This window comes from Leopardus geoffroyi, chromosome A1, assembly GCF_018350155.1.
Source record: "Leopardus geoffroyi isolate Oge1 chromosome A1, O.geoffroyi_Oge1_pat1.0, whole genome shotgun sequence".
In the NCBI taxonomy this organism is placed as follows: domain Eukaryota; kingdom Metazoa; phylum Chordata; class Mammalia; order Carnivora; family Felidae; genus Leopardus; species Leopardus geoffroyi.
The window spans coordinates 132,003,766-132,028,085 of NC_059326.1; the positions used below are offsets into that span (position 1 = coordinate 132,003,766).

The following is a 24,320-nucleotide window of genomic DNA, read 5'->3' on the forward strand; positions in this document are numbered from 1 at the left end:
TTTCAATAGAGTATAAGAAGGATAGATTGCAAGAGATTAAGAAGTTTGAGGCTGAGAAAGTAGACTCTATATATAAACTGTTCTTTCAGGCCAAGAGTCCAGTGGTAAAGATAATCATCACTCGATTGGAGCAGAGTCCAGGGAAATTTGAGTATGTTTGTTGGCTGAATGAAAGGATTAGTGAAGTAGGAGTGCTTGGAGTTGTAAAGAAGAGAAGATAATTGCTATACGGCAGTCCTAATGCACTGGGTCCCAAACCTGAATGCGTATTGGAATCAACCAGAACTTGTTACAAGGACAAATTCCCAGGCAACATCTCACATCTAACAAAATAACATTCTTTGGAGGTTTGTCTCTAGGAACATGTTGTGAACAAGGTCTTCTAGGTAATTATCACATATTCATAAGGACAAACAAGTCAAGAAAATTAAAGGTGCTGGTGAGGACATTAGTGAAATAGCTGACCGTATCATCTAGAATGGATAGAGAGCCAGTTGGGTTAGAATAGGGCTGACAGATCATGAACTATGAAGAAGCGGGCTTTCATTATTATATTGAGTGAGAACAGGTTCAATAGCAATGAAAAACTGAGGAAGTAGGTAGTAGATTTAAAAAAATTTTTCTTAATGTTTGTTTGTTTGTTTTGAGAGAGAGAGCAGGGAAGGGGCAGACAGAGAAAGGGAGACATAGAATCCAAAGCAGGCTCCAGGCTCTGAGCTGTCAGCACAGAGCCTGACACGGGGCTCGAACTCAGGAAATTTGAGATCATGACCTGAGCTGAATTTGGACGTTTAACCGACCAAGCCACCCAAGCACCCCAAGTAGGTAGTAGATTTTAATTAGAAGGAATTTTCAGAATTCAGGATCTTGGAGGCCAAGCAGATACAAATTATAGCCATTTGTGTTTGATGTAGAAAAGAAGAGTAAGAATTGAGTTATGCACATTGTAAGACCTATTACTTTGGTAACTAATATATGACATGCTTTAAAAGAAAAATAAAGTATGAGATTTGGGGACCAGGAAGAAGCACAAAGTTTGAATCAGTATGGAATTATTTAGATTTAAGATCCCGGTAAACTGTGGCTTGGGTGTCTTTGGAGACCTTTTCTAGACTTGTTGCCTACTTGGGTTTATAGTGATTCTTTGAGTGTCTGTTATCCACTCTAGCTTTTACTGAAATAGAGTAGATGCCTGACATTCAAAGTTTGACTGGCCACTAGTGATCCTAAGTGTTCATGTCATGGGTAATTAATTTTTTATAAGCACATGAATTTGAATTTGTCCTAAAACTGGCTTTGTAGAAGCTAGCCACCTAGTGACTTGTAGTGAAGTCAATATTTATATCCCAGTTTACCTTTAATACATGATTGTACTACTCATCAGAATACCTCAGCTTTGTAGGTTTCACAGAAGAGGAAATTTTTTGCCAAATTATGGTATTAAGTGGGTTAAAAATTAATTGAGTTTAAAAAACTGAGTTTAAAAACATTTTAGCACCGCACCTAGCATGTAATTGCTTAATAAATGGTAGCTACTGGTGCCAGTTGAGGAATTCACCAAGTTTTTTTTTTTTTTTTATTATATGAAATTTATTGTCAAATTGGTTTCCATACAACACCCAGTGCTCATCCCAAAAGGTGCCCTCCTCCATACCCATCACCCACCCTCACCTCCCTCCCACCCCCCATCAATCCTCAGTTTGTTCTCAGTTTTTAACAGTCTCTTATGCTTTGGCTCTCTCCCACTCTAACCTCTTTTTTTTTTTTTTCTTTTTTCCTCCCCTTCCCCCATGGGTTCCTGTTAAGTTTCTCAGGATCCACATAAGAGTGAAACCATATGGTATCTGTCTTTCTCTGTATGGCTTATTTCACTTAGCATCACACTCTCCAGTTCCATCCACGTTGCTACAAAAGGCCATATTTCATTTTTTCTCATTGCCACGTAGTATTCCATTGTGTATATAAACCACAATTTCTTTATCCATTCATCAGTTGATGGACATTTAGGCTCTTTCCATAATTTGGCTATTGTTGAGAGTGCTGCTATGAACATTGGGGTACAAGTGCCCCTATGCATCAGTACTCCTGTATCCCTTGGATAAATTCCTAGCAGTGCTATTGCTGGGTCATAGGGTAGGTCTATTTTTAATTTTCTGAGGAACCTCCACACTGCTTTCCAGAGCGGCTGCACCAATTTGCATTCCCACCAACAGTGCAAGAGGGTTCCCGTTTCTCCACATCCTCTCCAGCATCTAGAGTCTCCTGATTTGTTCATTTTGGCCACTCTGACTGGCGTGAGGTGATACCTGAGTGTGGTTTTGATTTGTATTTCCCTGATAAGGAGCGACGCTGAACATCTTTTCATGTGCCTGTTGGCCATCCGGATGTCTTCTTTAGAGAAGTGTCTATTCATGTTTTCTGCCCATTTCTTCACTGGGTTATTTGTTTTTCGGGTGTGGAGTTTGGTGAGCTCTTTATAGATTTGGGATACTAGCCCTTTGTCCGATATGTCATTTGCAAATATCTTTTCCCATTCCGTTGGTTGCCTTTTAGTTTTGTTGGTTGTTTCCTTTGCTGTGCAGAAGCTTTTTATCTTCATAAGGTCCCAGTAATTCACTTTTGCTTTTAATTCCCTTGCCTTTGGGGATGTGTCGAGTAAGAGATTGCTACGGCTGAGGTCAGAGAGGTCTTTTCCTGCTTTCTCCTCTAAGGTTTTGATGGTTTCCTGTCTCACATTCAGGTCCTTTATCCATTTTGAGTTTATTTTTGTGAATGGTGTGAGAAAGTGGTCTAGTTTCAACCTTCTGCATGTTGCTGTCCAGTTCTCCCAGCACCATTTGTTAAAGAGGCTGTCTTTTTTCCATTGGATGTTCTTTCCTGCTTTGTCAAAGATGAGTTGGCCATACGTTTGTGGGTCTAGTTCTGGGGTTTCTATTCTATTCCATTGGTCTATGTGTCTGTTTTTGAGGAATTCACCAAGTTTTAAAGCCACATCTTTTTGTGTATGTGCAAGTTTAGTAAGTAGAATTTATATTAAAATTTTGTTTTGATTCAGCATCTTCATGAATTATTAAACTGGAACTAGAATGCTAAATTGGCAAATGAATTAGAATAGTGGGATATTTATCATTTATCTATTTCTGTTTAACATACTTGATAGGGAGTATATTTTATAGGTAATTCATATTATATTGCTATTCTAAAAAATGACAGCTTCTAAAATACTCTATAGCTCTGTTTCCATAGCACAATACACAGGTAAGAAACAAAATGAATTACATTTTTTTTGTGTGTGTTTTTTTAGGGATTTAGTGTATGTAAAAAACAATATGCCTGTTTTTGCTAAACAATTTTTTCTTTCCGTGTATTATGTACTTTATATAACTGTTTTTGCTTTACAGTGACGAGCTCCGAAAAGAAGCAAGACAGTTAAAGCGGGAACTGTTAGCAGCAAAACAAAAAAAAGTAGAAAATGCAACAAAACAAGCAGAAAAAAAAAGTGAAGGTAAGAATATTTATCAGGTTTTTATTTTCACTTGTACAACATTACCCTCTTCCCTCCATCTCCCCTTCCTTCCTTTTCTCCTCTTTCCCTCCTCCCTCCTTTCTAAGTTTTGCTTTTTTTTTTTTTTTTTTTTTTAATACTTAGACAGTTAGCCAATAAAATAAATTTCCATTTAGGATTTTGTCTATGAAGTAAATTCAGTCAAACATGATCATAACTGGTATACTAAGAAGATTAATGAAAACTAACAGAGACTTGTCCTCAGGCAAAACTTAAATGTTGCCATAACACATGTCTAGGAGTGCACAAGAATGGAATGTTCATTTCTTATATTGCATACCCTTTAAAACATTTTTAAAAAGCATTTAGGCCCTATATTTGGGACTTGTGTAAATATTTGTGCATTGGTTTGAATAGTATGAAATATAAACTCTTGTTTTTTGTTTGTTTTTGTTAAGATACTGAAAATCTAAACTATCAATAAAGTTGATCAAAAATTAATCAAAATAATACCCTTCTATTTATACAGGTTAAATATATTCTTAATTTTACTATGATTTTTATGAAGCTATTAGGGCTTTATTTTAAGTTTATTTACTTTGAGAGAGAGAGCACAAGTGGGGTAGGTGCAGAGGGTGAGAGGGAGAGGGAGAGGCAGAGAGAGAGAGAGAGAGAGAGGGAGGGAGGGAGGGAGGGAGAGAGGGAGAATCCCAAGCAGGCTCCACGATGTCAGCGTAGAGCCCAACACAGGGCTCAATATCATGAACTGTGAGATCATGATTTGAGCCAAAATCAAGAATTGGATGCTTAACCAACTGAGCCACCCAGGCACCTCAGCATTAGTATTTAAGTAGCACAGGTAATAACCACATAACTATCTAAAGGACATAGTTCTTAGATTATTTGCACCATATCCCCCAATGACTGTTATAGTAATGGCAGGTACTTAATGAAGAATTCAAAGTCACCAAAATATATTTGAATGAAACTATTAAAAAATTAACTCTCCATGATGACACAAATTATAAGCTCTATTTAAAAGAAAGGAAAGGGGCACCTGGGTGGCTCAGTAGGTTAAGCATCCGACTTCAGCTCAGGTCATGAGCTCACAGTTTATGAGTTTGAACCCCACATCAGGCTCTGTGCTGACAGCTCAGAGCCTACAGCCTGCTTGGAAATCTTCGTCTACCTCTCTCTCTGCCCCTCCCCTGCTCACACTCTGTCTCTCTCTCAAAAAAATAAACACTAAAAAAAATTAAAAAGAAAAGAAAAGATAAACTTATATGTGACCAGGTCATGTAGGTAAAGTATAACCCTGAACAGAAACAAGCTATATTGGCAATACTGCGACTTGAAAGAAATACAGTGAAGGTTATTTTATTTTATTTATTTATTTTTTCAACGTTTATTTATTTTTTTTGAGAGACAGAGAGAGACAGAGCATGAGCGGGGAAGGGGCAGAGAGAGAAGGAGACGCAGAATCCGAAGCAGGCTCCAGGCTCTGAGCTGTCAGCACAGAGCCCGACGCACGGCTCGAACTCACGAACTGTGAGATCATGACCTGAGCTGAAGTCGGGCGCTCAACCGACTGAGCCACCCAGGCACCCCTATTTTTTAAGTTTAGACATAATTTTCTCAGAGTATTGTTCCTTATAATTAAAAGCATTTTAAATATATGAGAGTAATTCCTTTCAACTAGAAAGATCTTTTACTTAAATTTTAATTCATTTTTGAGCAAATAATTATTAGTACTCCCATTCCTCAAGAACCATGCAGGACTAGGGGTATGAAGTTGGCAATGGATGGAGGTTCTTAACCTTTATAGTTCATGATCTAGTCAGAGTGAGAGAATTGGAAATAGATAATTACTGCAAGAGTGCTTTATAGTTAAGGCTTATATTAAATATAAGTAGTGCTGTTTTAAATTATTTATCTGCCTTTAAAATATTAAATGCAATTAAAGAAACATTTGAGTCTTAGAATGATTTCTTAACACAAAAGAGAAGATTTCTTCTAGAGCTTATTTCAGTCTGTTGATGAGAAAGCCATATAAAACCATTTTGTTATGCCATAATTAGAGAATTATATTAGGAATTACTTTTCTCAATTTAATTTTCCTTATATCTTCTAGAAATATCCTGGAGTTTCCTTAAATCTGAATATCATTTAAAATTAGCTTCTACAAAAAGTGGGTCATTTTATTTATTTTTGATTGCTTTGTTCTGAAATAATTTTAGACTTCCAGATAAGTTGCAAATACAGAATTCCCATATACCTTTAACATGAAGGTCTTATATAACCATAGTACAATGGTGAAAACCAAGCAATTGATGTTAATACATGACTGTTAACTAACTACAGACCTGATAAGAATTTCACCCATTTTCCCACTACCGTTGTTTTTCTGTTCTGTTTTTCCATCCAGAATTCCATACTGTATTGAGTCATCATGTTCCTCCTTAGTATCCTCTGATCTATGACAGTTCCTCAATCTTTTCTTATCTTTCATGTCCTTGACACTTTGAGGAGTCCTAGTTAGATATTTTGGGGAATGTCTCATTTGAGTTTGTCTGATGTTGCCTTGTGATTAGATTAAGGTTATGCTTTTTTTTTTTTTTTTTTTTTTTGACAAGATTGCCACAGAAATGATATGTCCTTCCCAGTGCATTATAAAGTTGTCTGTTGTCTTTTTACTGGTGATACTGCCTTGATGACTAATTTAAAGTGGTGTCTGTTGAGTTGCTACACTCTAAAGTTACTCTTTCCCTTTGAGATTTTAAGTATTTGGGGGGAGATACTGTGAGACTATTCTGTTTCTTTTCAAGCTTACCTCCGCTAATTTTAGCATCCATTGGTGGATCTTGCCTATAGGCAACAGTTATTTACTGTGGTGTTCTAATGGTAACTTTTTATTTTCTTTTTTCTTACTACTTTTATTACTTGGAATTCTTTAAGAAAGAGGTCTCTCTCGCTCTTTTTCTCTATTACTTACTTATTTATATCACTATTCACTTATTTATATGAATATGAACTTGTGAATATTTATTTTATTCTATGTGTTATAATCCCAAACTATCATCATTTATTTTGTTGTTCAGATAGTACCAGAATTGGTCATTAGTAGTTCTTTCAGGTTGGCTCCTGTGTCTTTTCAACTGGCTCCCACTTTGAGAACATTTTTACTTTCTAGCACTAGAAGCCCAAATTGATCTTGTGGTTTCCCTTCTCCAGGCCTGGAATCAACCACTTCAGGGAATTCTTGTTTTCCATTGTATTTAGAAACCAAGATCTAGGCACTAAGTCAGTCTTTTTATTTTGATTCTAATAATTTTAGAATGCTATTAGGAGCAGTTTTGTATTATCACCATCTTGTTAAAATGCTGAACAAAATTTGCTTTTAGCCCCTATCTGTGATGCGTTATAAATTACCTTTTTCTTGGAATTGTATTTCCTCTAAACTTACTTGATCTTTTTAAATTGACTAGTATGTATAATGTTAGAAAAATGTTTATTACAGAGGCGCCTGGTGGCTCAGTCAGTTAAGCGTCCAACTTTGTCTCAGGTCATGACCTCACAGTTCGTGGGTTCGGGCCCCACATCAGGCTCTGTGCTGACAGCTCAGAGCTTGGAGCCTGCTTCAGATTCTGTGTCTTTTCCCTGCCCTTCCTCGCTCGTGCTCTGTCTCTCTCAAAAGTAAATTAAACATTAAAAAAAATTCTTTTAATTTATTATGGAAGATTTGTGAATTTTAAGCCTCCCTGAATATATGTCAGAACTTAGCCTACCTTCCCAGGTGAAAGATGTTCCATGGTTAGAACTATATAAACTCTGGAAACAGATCCAAAAGTTCTCATAAGCATTTTCATAGTAAGATCATCACGTGAAAAGAAGTTGAAAGTGATATTTGACCTTGGCTCTATAACTTCATACATCATCTGAACCAATTCAAGAAAGATTTCTTGATTGGGCTATATGGCTGCATATCTGGCTTTTTTTTTTTTTTTTTTTAAAGTTCATTTTATTTTGAGAGAAAGAGAGAGAGAATGAGGAGGGGAGAGACGGAGAGAGGAAGAGACAGAATTCTAAGCAGACTCCTCACTATCAGCACAGAGCCTGACATGGGGCTTGACCTCATGAACCGTGAGATCATGACCTGAGCCAAGATTAAGAGTCAGACGCTTAACTGACTGAGCCACCCACACATCCGTGCATATAATGCCCCTGAATTATAAAAGCCCCTGCGTATCTGGCTTTTATAAGACACTTTATTTTAATCCAAGACTAAATTATTTGAGTATTATGGCAACTCTGGATGGTTTGGTCTTTTGAATATTATATGCTATATCTAGAAATTTAATTTGCCAACAAACTTAGAAGTAGATAATCCATTATTAAAAAGAGCATTTTGAATATTTTGATGTATAAGCTATTGTGTAATATAGACCTATCTTCCAAACGAATTTACATCTGGATGCATGTACCACATCTGCTAATTTAGAGAGTCTAAAAATACATTACTTTTGGTGTTTTTTTAAAGTTTTTTATTTATTTTCTGAGAGAGACACAGAGAGAGAGAGAGAGAGAGAGAGAGAGAGAGAGAGCTCATGCAAGCACAAGTGAGGGAGGGGCAGAGAGAGAGAGAGAAAGAGAGAGAATCCCAGGCAGCCTTCACACCAGCAGCACAGAGACTGGTGCACTGGGCTCAAACTCAGGAACCATCAGATCATGACCTGAGCCAAGAGCAACAGTCAGATGCTGAACTGATTGAGCCAGCCAGGAGCCCCAATTTTGTTATTTTTAATAGTAATTTTTGATAGTAATACTAAGTGCTTGTTATATGTAACACTAAAGGTTAGAAGAATACTTTAGAATATTATATCTTATCAAAAAATAAACAGGAAAGTATTAAAACTTTTAAGTCTAGTTACTAACAGTGAAGTTATTTAAGCCTGTGTGACTCCATTCTCTTGTCGTAAATCCATGTAGAAAATGTTTTGTGTACCCCTCAAGATTCTTGTAAGAATTAAATAATGAGAAGACCTTTAATAAATATACAGTGGTGTATAAAAATAATTTTAAATTTTAAGAAGAAAAATGTAGCTAATTCTGGTTTCATTTTGTCTTATCGAAATCCTACAAATGGAAATTTTGAATTTTATTTTTTATTTTATTTTATTTTTTCCCAACGTTTTTATTTATTTTTGGGACAGAGAGAGACAGAGCATGAATGGGGGAGGGGCAGAGAGAGAGGGAGACACAGAATCGGAAACAGGCTCCAGGCTCTGAGCCATCAGCCCAGAGCCCGACGCGGGGCTCGAACTCACGGACCGCGAGATCGTGACCTGGCTGAAGTCGGACGCTTAACCGACTGCGCCACCCAGGCGCCCCCGGAAATTTTGAATTTTAATACTGTGTTAGTTGCAGTTAAAGCCTGTAATCAATATAACTATATATAAATACAACATAAATCAAAATTTCAAAATAAATATTTCTTTCATATGCTTTCTAAGTTACATTTCTATAATCCTATTCTTTGTTAAAAAGGTTTTAAGTGTGAGCTTGACTATATTCCTTTTTTTTTTTTTAACGTTTATTTATTTTTGAGATAGAGAGAGAGCATGAACGGGGGAGGATCAGAGAGAGAGGGAGACACAGAATCTGAAACAGGCTCCAGGCTCTGAGCTGTCAGCACAGAGCCCGACTGGGGCTCAAACTCATGGATCACGAGATCATGACCTGAGCCGAAGTTGGACGCTTAACCGACCGAGCCACCCAGGTGCCCCAGCCTGACTACATTCTTAAGTAAAACATCCAGTAGTATTATTTCCTGATTTTCTGAATTTATCTGGCGAATCTAACACTTGTTTACTATTGCCACCTCATTTTAGAATTTAGTGTATTATCCTCAGATTAAAAGCACTTGGTGAAAAAAAACATCAGAACAAAAAAGCTTTGTGTTCTTTTTTTTTTTTTTTTTTTTTTCCGTTTTTTTTTTTATTATTTATTTTTGGGACAGAGAGAGACAGAGCATGAACGGGGGAGGGGCAGAGAGAGAGGGAGACACAGAATCGGAAACAGGCTCCAGGCACTGAGCCACCAGCCCAGAGCCTGACGCGGGGCTCGAACTCCCGGACCGCGAGATCGTGACCTGGCTGAAGTCGGACGCTTAACCGACTGCGCCACCCAGGCGCCCCAAAAAAGCTTTGTGTTCTAATGCTTGTGCATTAATCTACCCCGTTGTGGCCTTCTTGTGTGAATGGAGGCATCCTATTTAGCATTTAGCCAGGTGTTCTAATAGATGTGATACTTTATTGGGCTTTTGTCATCTTAGGAAATCTTTAATCAGAGAGTAATATTCCTTTGGTTTGATAATCTTTACCCAATTTCTTGGACTGGATCCTTAGCCAGTTTGGTATAAGACAAACAGGAATTTATATTCTAACTATGGTTGTACTTCTGAGTCTCTTCTGTCACCTTCGGCAAGTTGCTGTAAAATCAAGACCCATCTATTTCTCTCTATATAAGTTAAAGATAAAATCTGCTATTCGTATTTTCATAATGTTTTACTGTTAAGTATTTACTTCTTATTAACTCCTTCAATTACATTATGGCAGAAGATAAAATACTTTTGTTGCCTTTACATCAGTAAATACTTTAGGCCCCATACAATTGAACAATCCTGAATGTATTGCTGTTTGATGTTACCTAATTGTGGTGATAGTGCCATGGGTATAGGCACATGTCCAAAACCATCAAAGTATATATGTCCAACAAGCGCAGCTCTTTTATACACCAATTATGCCCCAACAAAGCTGCCTCCCCAAGAATATTGATCTATAGCCCCAAAATCTCTTAACATCTCTGCTCTAGTAAGAAAACATACACTTACAATTGAACCAACCTATTAATCTGTTTTAAACCAATGTAAAACAAAGCTTCTCTATGTATTAAAAATGTATATAGGACCATCCATTGTCTCTTCAGTCTTCCCAGAAAAGCTCAAAGCCTGCTGTTCCTTACATCACAAGGATATTGTCAGAGAACGTATAATTATACCTCAATATTATAAGAACAGCATTACATAAATATAACTCATAATTTTTACCATTAACTTGCCATCTATATATATTTAAAGGCTTCAGATAATGTATAAAAGGTTTCACTAAATGAAAGAAACAGAACATCGAGGAATAAAACCATTATTTTAGTGTATAATTCAAATTGTTTTGATAGTGTGAAATTTGACTCTAAAATTCAAAATAGTTAAATCATATTCTCAGTTGAATACGGAATTTGCAGTAGGTTCTAACACCCCAAGTTAGGTAAACAAGGAATGTAGTATTTGACTTTAGACATCAGCAATGTCAGAAGAGATGTACTGCAGGACAATCCTGTTTACAGCCTGGGAGTTTCTCTCAAGTCCCACTGTGAGTCATCCAAGCCTATGCACAGGGGTTTTGTATCAATTTTGAATAAGATTGATAGTTAATTGGAGATAGGGTCGCTTTCCTCTGTTGGCTCCGTCAGGTTCTTTAATAAACTGTATAATCCTTTTCATGAAATTATGTCTCTAAGTCTTTTCCAGGTTTCTTTGAGTTTTATCATATCAAAACTAGTACCAAACTGAAAATAATCACATAGAGATACAGGTTAGGACATATTCTCAAATCACTTTTTGAGAGATAAGGTATCAGATCCTCTTTTCAAAGTTCTAAGCACACAATACCTGTTTTCTGACTGGTGCCAGAAATTAGAGGAAGAAGGGCAATCTGAGCTTGTAAATCAAGAAAGAATTTTAAAGCCTCTTCATGAACACATCCCTGGGGTGTTTTGTACCTCTCAAATTGCACTGAGCCATTTTAAGTTTTGTCAGACTCTCTTTTTAACACTGCATTAAGTCCGACTAGGGCCCCTCAGGCTTGATAGGTTGTAAAAGTATATAGTTTTTGACTACTTTTCATCTATCTAACACAGAATGTTAAACTAGCTTAACCTTGGTTTTTATAAGAATCAGAAGTGCTTTTGGAATGTTAGCTCTGTGTTGTGCCTAATGCCATGCAGAATCCATTCCTCTCCCTAAGCAAACTGGTACTTTTTTCCAAAGCAGTTAACTTACTTCAGGTGCTTGAGTCATCATTCTTTTCTTGGAGGCTAGAAGTATCAGACCTATTTTTCCCATAGTCTACTCTTAATCTGTGTGCTTCTATTTTTTTTTTAAGTTTATTTATTTACTTAGAGAGAACAAGCAGGGGAGGGGCAGAGAGAGAGAGAGAGAGAGAGAGAGAGAGAGAATCCCAAGCAGGCTCTGCACTGTCAGCGTGGAGCCTGATGTGGGGCTCAAAGTCACAAACATGAGATCATGACCTGAGCCGAAATTAGGAGTCTAATGCTGAAACCTACCGAGCCACCCAGGCATCCCCTGCGTGCAACTTTTAATGTTACTTACACAGAAGAGTAAAAGTATATTTGCAGTTGACCCATAGAAAGCCTCTCAGGCCAGCCATCAGTAATATTCTACTTATTCTTACTTTGTACATGGCACTAACAAATTGATTATTGGGTTCTAAGTTCAATACAGATTAAAGAATAATAACAGTGAGGGAGAGTACCCTTTAAAGGTGGAAATTTTATGGTATATGAAGTATAACGTCAAGAATTAAATGAATGAATGAATGAATGAATGAATGAATGAGTAAGCAAGCAAGCAAACAAGCAAAAGAAAAGCCAGGGTAGGGGCTGGCCTGTGTCTTGCTAGCCCACTATTTTATTGGACTTAAACAAAATTAAAAAAAAAAAAAGGTGAGAGAGAAAGGCACAGCTAGGAACATTCTTTCTGGCAGTTGCAAGAGGTGATAGCTGAACACTTGACAGCAAGTAAGAAAGCACAAGAACTAATAGTAATGGAATATTATGGATTTGCTATTAATAGTATTTCATTATACTTTGAGAGCATGTCAGTATTAAAATTATTGATGGTCATTCAATTAAGAAAAGTTTAGATGGTACTTATTGTTTAGTAAGACAGAGATTGGGTAATGATTCCAACCTAATTGGTAAAAAAATAAAATTATCATTTTAATCAATTAGAGATAAGATTCTCTTTTCTGAAATATTTAGTTATGTCGAATACTTCATTTCTTAGAAGTCCTAAAAAAATAAAACTCCCTCTGTAGCAAGGATAGTCAGTCTCTCAAATAAAATTGTATTAAATACATGCCACTACCTTCATGGGCCAGAAAGCATGCTATATTTTTAATAATATGTCTTTCATTAATATAATTTCTAAAAAAAATAGTAAAGATCTTTAAAGGTATATAGTAAATGTAAAGATGTACATACCCTCACATTTAGACGAAGAATTTAATCTTTTGGTAGAGTGAATAAGAGATGATCGTCTCTAATTTGAGAGTCCATAAAGTACTTTGTTCTTTTTTGGACAGTCCATCTCAGACTTTCTCACTAGCTGTCATTAGCAAACCTTGTTGAGCCTTACTTTGAGAATCATACATTATGGGCACATTTAATGTTTATGTGCAATGAAAAATAGACTTTAACCAGTCTTCCTAATGGTTATTTAGGACTCATTGGCTGCTGTTTTTATAAACCACTGTGTCAGGCCTATCTCTTTGCAGTCCTTCACTGTCTTAAAATAGTTTTTGTTCTTGTTTTTTTGTTAAAAATTTTTAAAATTATTTTATTTTGTTTTTTATTTGAGAGAGAGAGAGACAGCTCATGAGTGGGGGTTTTAATGATTTTGTTTTTAAGCAATCTCTACACCCAACATAGGGCTCAAACTTACAACCCTGAGGTGGAGACTCACATGCCTACTGACTGAACCAGCCAGGTGCCCCTTAAAATAGTTTTTAAATGAGAGGAGCACCTGGCTGTCTCAGTCCGTAGAGCATATGACTCTTGATCCTCGGGGTCATGAGTTCAAGCCCCACATTGGGCCTAGAGCTCACTGGGAAAAAAATTGGGTTGTCCTATTGGGACGCCTGGGTGGCTCAGTCAGTTAAGCGTCCAACTGTTGGTTTTGGCTCAGGTCATAACATCACGGTTCATGAGTTCGAGCCCCGTATCGGGTTCTGTGCTGACTGCACAGAGCCTGCTTACAATTCTCTCTTTCTCTCCCCCTCTCTTTCTGCCCCTCCTCTGCTCACACACTCTCTCTCTCAAAATAAATAAATCAACTTAAAAAAATAGTTTTTAAATGAACGTTACTTCTGCCTGCTGGTAAATGTAATTCCAATATAGGAAGTTTGACAAGAGCCTTTAACTATATTTTTAGTAACTGCACTTTATCTTCCTGTTACTAATATTGATGCCATTCCTAATCCAGTAAAAATAGGTTAATTGATAGTAAGTATTAATCTTTGGCCATAACTGTCAATTTTTTAAAAAGCTATATTATTTCTTCCATTTATAAAAGTAACGTATCCTTTGCAAAAATATCAGAAATGTAGAAAAGCATAAAGGATAAAAAAGATCACCCCATGATACTTCTGCCAAAGACAACCATGGTTAACTGTGTAATATTTGTTTTTCTGGACTTTTTTTATCTTCATGCCAGAAACACGTGTACATGTGGCATCATGTTTTCCATAGTTGTTTTTAATATAATCTTGTTTGTAATATGCTTTTTAAAAAACTTTCCAAGTGAAATTGACTGATAACTCTTAAATGGAAAACTTGATTTTAGGGGTGTTCTTCCTTTTAATTTTCTCATATCAGAGAGTAGGATATAGAGGACGATAGATGTAAAGACTATAAATGTAGTTGAAAGGTAAAAAGTTCCCACCATTTTCAGCTCTAGGGTTTAGAAGATGTGAGGGCACTGACACCCAGGGACTCCACTTCCATTGCTGATGGGCATTATTTATACCTCTCATGAATTAATACTAAACAACAAAAACATACTGATTGACATTGCCTCGTAGTGGAAACCTTATAATGTGCAAGGAAACATTATACTCAATATTGAGATCATGAACTAAAATAATTACAAATTTTCCCCCTTTAAAAAGGAAGATGTGAGGGGTGTGTGGATGCATGCATGTTATTTTTTGTTTTGTTTTGTTTTGATATTTAGATTGTCTCAAGGGGAGAACTAATATCGTCATTAAAATTTTGATTATAACCAGCATTCTCATTTGGGAGTGGAGTTGTTAACTATTCCAGACTGCTGTCAAGACCTTATTTTAAGTAAGATGTTTTTCTTTTATGTGACACTTTATGAGGTTTGCCAAAAATGACATCAAACATATAATTCATTTGAGTGCTGAGTTTCTTCCACATCTTGCAGCACTTAATCAAATTTGAAAAAGATAATCTCTTCACAACTTTAGAGTGTAAACCTGTGAATGTGTTGCATTAAAACTTACTTTAGACAGTTTAATCTGTGTGGTATTGGGTTGATTTTTTTTTTTTTAACGATTAATGCAATATGCTGACAGTTTTGAGCGGCTATATTTTCAAAATTCTTCATATAAACTCCTGGCAGATGGTACAGATGCAGGTTTTAAGTATTTATAATTTTTCATGCAAAAAACAGATAATCTCTAAATCATATTAAAAACTACATGAAAGAATTTGAAGTGCCAGAAAGGACAAAGAGAATAAAGAAGTTCTCAGAATGTGAAAAGATGTCAAAATGTTAAGAATCCTTAAGACTCTATTTTGATGTACAAAAGTAGTTTATATTGATTTTTTTAATGGTCTCACAGTATGCTTATTTAAAGCATGCTGCAGTAGTTTTAAAATGTGAAAGTGGGCTAGCCTTAAGAAATGTCATGAGCATCAAAAACTCTGATCTTGAGTGTGGTCTATTTACAGTGAATACTTCTGTGCAGTCGTCAGAGTTTTGGTCCTGAAAGGCACATCCAGCCCTACCTTTCCATCATATACATAGAGAGCCAAAGGCCAGCCAATAAAAGGGCTTACCCAAATCACACAGCAAACTCCTAAGTCCTCTGGCTACCAGTCCAGTGCTGTTTCCACAACTCTGTTCTTCAATTTGATCCAACCTTGAATAGATACAGTCTGTAAAATTTTAATTGGTATCTATTAAAAGCTACTTTGGTTTTGGTGAGAATAATTGTTTCTAAAAGTCTTTCTTCAAACCTAGAGTCTTTTAAAGAACATATTATTGTCGTACTTTTGCCTTTTCAAAGACTAAACATGAAATTTTGCAATGACTGGCAAAAAATTTAAATATTATAGAAAATGTTAACTTCTGGCAACATGGCAGACTGAGTCCAAACTGATCCTCCCACTGAAAACAACTAAAAATGTTGTATATAGCATCAAAACGTTTTCTCATATTATCCTGTGAACTTGCAAAACAAACAAACAAACAAGAAACTAGCCAAATAAAATGAGAAATATCCAAACCAGGGGGGCACCTGTGGTGGTTCAGTCAGTTAAGCATCTGACTCTTGATTTTGGCTCAGGCCATGATCTCATGGTTCGTGAGATCCAGCCCTGCATCAGCCTCTGTGCTGACAGCTTGGAGCCTAGTTAGGATTCTTTCTCCCTCTCTCTCTTTCCCTCTGCTCTCAATAAATAAATAAACAAACAAATAAATAAATAAACTGAAAGAAAGAAAAGAAAAGAAAAGAAAAGAAAAGAAAAGAAAAGAAAGGAAGGAAGGAAGGAAAGAAAGAATAGAAAGGAAGGAAGGAAAGAGAGAGAAGAAAGAAAGAAAGAAAGAAAGAAAGAAAGAAAGAAAGAAAGAAAGAAAGAAAGAGCCACACCAGGGAATAAGTAAAGATGTGAATTAAGAGAATAAGTGGAGCACTAGATCTTGCTTTAGCCCTAATGATATTTGCTAAACTGACTGAACTAGAGAATTGTTTTTTGAGGTCTTACAAAGAGAACCTAAGATCTTCTCAAGGTCTCTCAACTATCCCATATAGTTGGGAGCCCAAAGGTTCTCATCCTTAGTGTCAGGGAGAAATAAAAATAAGCAGAAGCATCTTATCCCCATCAAAGAAAGAACTACAAGGAAAACTGCCTATCTTGAATCATGGTGCCGAGCATTTGGGGACAAGAGCATTTCCTACGAACCATAAACACTTGGCAGCTTTCTCATCAGTTTAGAGCCCCAATTCACCCTGCCTGGGTGGCGTTAAAATCCCCCAGCCAAGAATTTAGCTGGACACAGTCCTGGATCCTTAGTGCTCCCAGAAGCCTGTTACAAACAAACATAAGTCCTTTCAGGAGAAACCTGCTTTCATTCACTGTGCTCAAAGAAAATTCAAAATAAAATGAGTGGCTCTGAACGAAAACACACAGATTCAGAATACAAGTACCTGACAAAAAGCTAATAGAAAGAAGAGACAACAGAATCAGACTCACAAATTCTTCAGTTTTTATTTAGACCCTAAATGTTAAATAAGTATATGTCATACAGGGGGCACCTGGCTGGCTCAGTCACTGGCGCATGCAGCTCTTGATTTCAGGGTTGTGAGTTTGAGCCCCTTGTTGGGTGTAGAGATTACTCAAAATCTTTAAAAAATAATAAGTATATATAATACATTTCAAGAAAAGTTTAAAAGTACTATATAGAACAAGCAGATTTTATTTTATTTTTTTAAGCTTTATTTAAGTAATCTTTCCACCCCATGTGGAGCTTGAACTCATGACCCCAAGATCAAGAGTTGCACACTTTCCAGCTGAGCCACCCAGGCACCCTGGAACAAGCAGATTTTAAAACTAACTTAGGGGGTACCTGGGTGGCTCAGTCAGTTAAGCATCTGACCTCAGCTCAGGTCATGATCTCCCAGTTCCCGAGTTCAAGCCCTGTGTCGGGCTCTGTTCTGACAGCTCAGAGCCTGGAGCCTGCTTCGGATTCTGTGTCTCCCTCTTTGTCTCTGCCTCTCCCCCACTCATGCTCTCTCTCCCTCTCTCTCTCTCTCTCTCTCTCAAAAATAAACATTAAAAAAAATTTTTTTTTAATAAATAAATAAATCTAACTTAGGAAATCTCCTAGAAATCAAAAGTATATAATAGTTGATATTTAGGTTTTGGGGCATCTAGGTGGCTCAGTTGCTTAAGCATTCGACTTGATTTCAGCTTAGGTCCTGATCTCACGGTTCATGAGATTGAGCCCCACATTGGGCTCTGCACTGACAGCATGGAGTCTGCTTGGGATTCTCTCTCTCTCTGCCCCTTTCCCACTCATTCACACATGTGTGCACTCTCTCTCTTCTGTCTCTCAAAATAAACATTTTAAATCCAATAGGTTTACTAGCAAATTAGACATAGCTAAAAAAAGTATTAGTAAACAGAAAGGTAAAATTGGAAAATTATATAGATTTCAGCCCAAAAAGAAACAGGAAACCTGGAAGAATAGAAAAAAAGATCTAATAAATCTAATCAAATTCTAGGAGGAATTCAAAGGACAAGTAGAGGCAATATTTGGAAGAGCTGATAGCTGAAATCTTCTGTAACTAATGAAAGAAATCAGTTTACAGGGTAAGGAAGTAAAATGAAGAAATCTACCAGAGGATAAATAAGAATAAATCCAGATCTACACACACCATGATAACATTCAGAGTATTCAACACAAAGAGACCTCAAAAGCAGCCAGAGAGAAAAACATTACCTTTAAAAAAGCAAGAGCTGATTTCTCAACAGCAACAAGCACGGACGTAAGACAGAATATTATCTGCAGTGTATTGAAGGAGAATTTTCTTCAAAGAAACTGAGAGACTTAGCTACCTGCATACCTTCACTAAAGGAAACTCTAAAGGGCATACTTCAGGCCAAAGATAGGTGAGCTTAGATGGAAGATCTGTACTGCAAAGAGAAAGGAACATAGAAAGTAGTAAATATATATCTAAAGAAATACTGAATAAGTAAAATAATAATGTCTTATTGAGTTAAAAATAAAGATAATAATTAAAATACATAACAGTGGGGCACCTCGTTGGCTCAGTCAGCTAAGCGTGTGACTTCAGCTCAGGTTATGATCTCAGGGCTCATGGGTTCAAGCCCTGTATCGGCCTCTGCTGACAGCTCAGAGCCTGGAGCCTGCTTCGGATTCTGTGTCTCCCTCTCTCTCTGTCCCTCCCCCGCTCATGCTCTGTCTCTCTGTATCTCTCTCTCTCTCTGTCTCTCTCTCTCTCTCTCTCAAAAATAATTTTAAAAAATACATTAAAAAAATGGCACATAAGTTTGGGAAACAGGTAAAAGGAGTTTGGAAAAGTATTCTTGTCTGGATTCTTGTTCTGGAAGAAAGTAGAGATACAAATTAAATTTAGACTGTAACACATTAAATATCCACATTGATAATTTAGGAAAACTACTAAGAGGACAGGAAAAGGTCATAACTTCCAAAATAGTAGAGAAAAATATGGAATTAGAGGGAAGCATATAACCTGAAAGGCAACAAGAAAGAAAAGAAAAAGACATGTAAACTGAACAGAATATTAAAAGCATCAGTGCAAAAATAAGATAGATGAAATAAAATATAGATATATCAGTAATTATATTGAAATAACTGAAAAGTCCAACTCTTCACCTAAAAGACCAACACTATCAAACTGGATTGAAAAACACAAATTTAGTCATATCCTGCTTGCATGAGAAATATCTTAAATATATTGGACAATCGCATCTTTAGGGCAAAATGTATTATTATGGTTAAAGAGGATCTCTACTTAATAACAACATCTTCACTTTTCCAGGAAGATGTAACAGTCCTAAATATGAATGGATCTCGTAACACAGACTCAAAATGTATGAACCAAATTGAAAGACTTATAAGAAGAAGTAAACAAGTCCTTCATAGTAGGAGATTTTAACACCTTTTTCTCAGTAAATAAGCTTATAAAAAAATAGAGGGGTGCCTGGCTAGCTCAGTCAGTGGAGTATGTGACTCTTGACCTTGTGGTCATGAGTTCAAGCCCACATGGGGGTAGAGATAACTTAAAAAACTAAAATATTTTAGGGGTGCCTGCGTGGCTCAGTTGGTTGAGTGTCTGACTTCTGCTCAGGTTATGATCTCATGCTTGTGAGTTCGAGCCCCCTGTCAGGCTCTGTGCTGACAGCTCAGAGCCTTGAGCCTGCTTTGGATTCTGTGTCTCCGGCTCTCTCTTGCCCCTCTCCCCCCACCAAATAAATACACATAACAAAAAAAAAATTTTTTAACTAAAATCTTTTAAAAAATAATAAATTTTTAAATAAATTAATAAAAATATAGACAGTTTTGTGCTGTATAATTAACATGCTTGATATCATGCACATAAACAGAGCTCAGAACAGTAGCTTCAGAATACACTTTTTTCTAGCACTCTTGAAATTTTTATGGAAAGTGGCCACATGGTGGGCCATAAAGAAAGTTAGAAAAATTTCAAAGGATTGTTTTCAAATTGACTACCTGCTCCAACAAAATGCAGTTGTTAACAATAACAATTGATTTTAAAATTACTGATATTTGAATATACTGATGTGGCTATTACAATACAAGAAAATTACTGGAAACATTTCCCATGTAAAGAAACAAAAAAAAAAAAAAACCAAGCAAAATTAACCCAATGAAGTTTTTTTTTTTTTTTTTTTTTTTTTAATTTTTTTTCAATGTTTATTTATTTTTGGGACAGAAAGAGACAGAGCATGAATGGGGGAGGGGCAGAGAGAGAGGGAGACACAGAATGGGAAACAGGCTCCAGGCTCTGAGCCATCAGCCCAGAGCCTGACGCGGGGCTCAAACTCACGGACCGTGAGATCGTGACCTGGCTGAAGTCGGACGCTTAACCGACTGCGCCACCCAGGCGCCCCTAACCCAATGAAGTTTAAAGAAGGTAATAATAAAGACAAATCAGTAAAATGGAAAACACTTGTTAGAGTGAGGTTAGATTTAATTTTTGAGAACAAAAATTAAAATAACCAGTAATATAACTTTTTAGTCCCTTACACATAGTAGATACCCAGAAAATTGATTTGATTTTGTTGTATTGGACATTTGTCACTTGTTCTTTCCCAGATGTCCTTCCAATCCAGAGAAAGTAACTACTTGTTATGTACAAGGAGTGCCATAGGGAAGTTAATATTAATAGTGCTAGTTTTATTAGTCACAAAAAGTTGCTATTAAAAAGAGCAGTAGAGAGAAGCAGACAGACACGCAAAAATACAGTGTCTAAATAATATTTGGTATTATTTCTCTTCTGCAAAACAGCCCAGGGGTGAACCCTTAATGGTTGGCAGCACATTGAAAGACCCAGGTTTCTTTCATCTTATTTTTCTGCCATCTCCTAGGCTGTTTTCATTGTTCACATGATTGAATCTGGCCTTTCAGGAGGGAAGGGAAGGAATAAGTACCAGACAAGTGGCTTCATCTTGAAGATGAAGGTGACTCAAAAGTTGCACAGAGGAAAAAAAAAAAAGTTGCACAGAGCAGTTTTAGTCATATCGTAGCATCCTGAAGTCATATGCCCATACCTAGCTGTAAGAAAGGCTAAACCACGTTTGGGCGGCTGACCGCCCAGCTAAAACTTAGTGTCAAGGGTGGGAAAGGTGGGGTTTGGTTCTACCACTAAAACGTAAAAGGGGAAAATGAATTTAGGGAGGAAATTAGCAGATGTTGTTACATAATATAAACAAAGGCTTAGGAAGAACCAAAAAGGCAGTAGTCCATTTGGTCAGGAAAAGCTTGACCAAGTATCTGAGCCAGGTTTTAAGAGATGAGTAAGATTTCACTGCAAAATAAATGAAGGGCAGTAAGTAGAGCAATAGTTGGAAGACTGCCCTGCAAGGCAGGAATCATAACTGATTCATCTTCATATGCCTGGTACTTGACACGGTGACTGGCAAAATAGAGGCATTCAACAAATAATTGCTGAAGGAATTAATGAAATTAACTTTTGTTTAAATGGACGATATATAATGTATAAGGGGAAAAAAAATAAGAATGCAGACAACTCAAGATTATCTATTTTTCTGAGTATGAATTTATGGTCAAATGAAGAGCACATAGGAACAAATAATGAACAAAGTAATTTCAGATGATAAGGGCTATGAAAATAATATGTAACAGGACAATCTGATACAGTGACTAGAGGACTACTTTAAATTGGGTAGATGTCAGAAAGGACCCAGTCAAAAGACAGACTTCACAAACAGTAATTAGAACACACACAAAAAATATTTTTTAACAGCTTTATTGAACACTAACTTAAAGTGAACAATTTGATGTGTTTTGGCATTTGTATACATCTGTGAAACCTTCACCACAATCAAGACAGTGAACATATTCTTTAAGGTCCAACCTGTTCTCATGCCCCTGAGTAATCCCATTTTCAATCCCCAGGCAATTACTGAAGTTCTTTCTATCAATATAAAGCAGTTTGTATTTTCTACAATTGTATTTAAATAGAATCACGTACAGTATGTTCCCTTTTTTTGTCTGGCTTCTTTCACTCAGTGTAAGTATTCTGAGATTTATCCATGCGGCTGCGTTTATCAGGAACATTCCTTTTATTACTAAATAGTATTCCATGATATAGATACTCCACAAGTTTTTGTATAGCCATATACTTTTCTCTTCGACAAAGATGTAGAACTGAAATGGCTAGGTCATATGATAGGTGTATGTTTAACTTTTTGAAAACTGCCATACTGTTTTCCAAACAGCTCATCCCATTTTACATTCCCACAAATAGTATATGAGATATCCTATCGCTCCATCCCCATTAACACTGGTGTAGTCACCCTTTAATTTTAGCCATTCTAATAGCTTGTAGTGTTATCTTGTGGTTTAATTTGCAATAATTAATAATGATGTTGAGCATCTTTTCATGTGCTTATTTGCCATCTGTGTATGTATTTTTGGTGAAGTATCTATTCAAATCTTTTGCCCATTTTTATTATGTGTTTCCTGCTGTTGGACTTTGAATTCTTTACATACACTGGATACAAGTCTTTTCAGATAGATGCTTTTGCAAATATTTTCTTCCAAATAGTCGCTTCTTTCTCGTCCTCATACCAGTGTCTTTTGAAAAACAAAATTTTTCCATTTTGATGAGGTCTAATTCACTTTTTTCATGTTTGGATTGAATTTTTGATGTTGTATCTAAAAAATCTTTGCCTAGCCCTAGGTCACAAAGATCTTACCCTATGTGTTTTTCTAGAAATTTTATGGTGTAAGATTTTACATTGATGTATATGATCCACTTTGAGTTACTTTTTGTATATAGTATGAAGTATGAATCAAAATATGGTTTAGTCATGAGTGCCTGAGGCAATGAAGCAGTGTTAGGAGTCTTCTGATTTGGGTAAAGGTAGGCCAGGTAATTTGAACTAAAACAACTAGAAAAGCTAGACAAATATTTAAAATCTTTAAAAAAAATTTTTTTTTAATTTTTTTTTTCAACGTTTATTTATTTTTGGGACAGAGAGAGACAAAGCATGAACGGGGGAGGGGCAGAGAGAGAGGGAGACACAGAATCGGAAACAGGCTCCAGGCTCTGAGCCATCAGCCCAGAGCCCGACGCGGGGCTCGAACTCACGGACCGCGAGATCGTGACCTGGCTGAAGTCGGACGCTTAACCGACTGCGCCACCCAGGCACCCCTAAAAAAATTTTTTTAACACATTGGAGAACTAATAAGAAAGTGAAGGAAGAATGTCAGGGCTAACAGCCAGTGAAGAATGGGGGAAATGGCAGAAACAACCAATAGAAATAATTATGAAGGGACTCTAGAAATTGAAATTATCAGAAATACTCTTTAAAATAAATATACTTACTTTGTTCAAAAAGTCAAAGATAAAACTGAGTGACTACCCCTCTTAAGAAATTAGAAAAGAGGGGCGCCTGGGTGGCGCAGTCGGTTGAGCGTCCGACTTCAGCCAGGTCACGATCTCGCAGTCTGTGAGTTCGAGCCCCGCGTCGGGCTCTGGGCTGATGGCTCAGAGCCTGGAGCCTGTTTCCGATTCTGTGTCTCCCTCTCTCTCTGCCCCTCCCCCGTTCATGCTCTGTCTCTCTCTGTCCCAAAAATAAATAAACGTTGAAAAAAAAAATTAAAAAAAAAAAAAAAAAGAAATTAGAAAAGAGAAAAGCAAGTTAAACCCAAAGAAAGAAGAAATAAATAATAAAAAATAAAAGCAGAAATTAGTGCAGTAGAAAACATGCATGTAAGTATAGCGATGGCAAAGACAAACACATTCTTTTAAAAGATTAATCACATTGCTAAACTCTTCATTAACTTGGATAGGGAAAAAAAAGGTGTAAATAATCAATAACAATTAAAAAAAAAAACATAATTACAGATCCCATGAACACTAAAATGCTTTCAAGACAATACAGACAAACTTATGCTACTAATAAATATTGCACCTTACTAAGACTAACCTAAGAAGAGGTAGGATTCTTAGTTAGAAGTAGAATGTTACTTCTAACTTAGAGAAATCAAGTCCATAGTTTAAGATTCACAAATAACACCAATCTCACAGAAACTCTACCAGACAATAAAAACAGAATGCTTTACTATTCTATTTATGAAGACTGTATAAGAAAACCTGGTAAAGACATTTCAAGAAAAGATAATTATAGGCCAAACTCCATAAATTCTAAGCAAAATACTAGTTTATCAAATGAAGCAATATTTTCAGTGCATAATACATTCTTATAAAATTGGATATATTCCAGGCATGTAAATTTGGTTTAAGATTAAAAATCAACCGATGTAACTTACCACATTAATAGAATCAAGGGAAAAACATTTTATCATTTTGATAGAAGGAGAAAGAGCATTTAATAAAATTCAACAAGTGTTCATGATTTTAGCAAAAAGTTCTAGCACACTAGAAATAGGACT

General features: G+C 36.4%; 1 protein-coding gene across 3 annotated transcripts in view; it reads left to right on the forward strand.

Annotated features, from left to right (window-relative positions):
* The window catches only part of CWC27 (CWC27 spliceosome associated cyclophilin), a 196,689-nt gene that overhangs the window by 93,395 nt on the left and 78,974 nt on the right, over positions 1-24,320 (forward strand). For 2 of the 3 annotated variants that reach the window (XM_045494468.1, XM_045494474.1), the window contains exon 11: positions 3,402-3,505. In XM_045494468.1, coding sequence (XP_045350424.1) covers positions 3,402-3,505 — 104 coding nt within the window. Of the gene's footprint in view, positions 1-3,401; positions 3,506-14,594; positions 14,901-24,320 lie in introns of those variants that run through there. The other variant, XM_045494481.1, reaches the window with a different exon arrangement.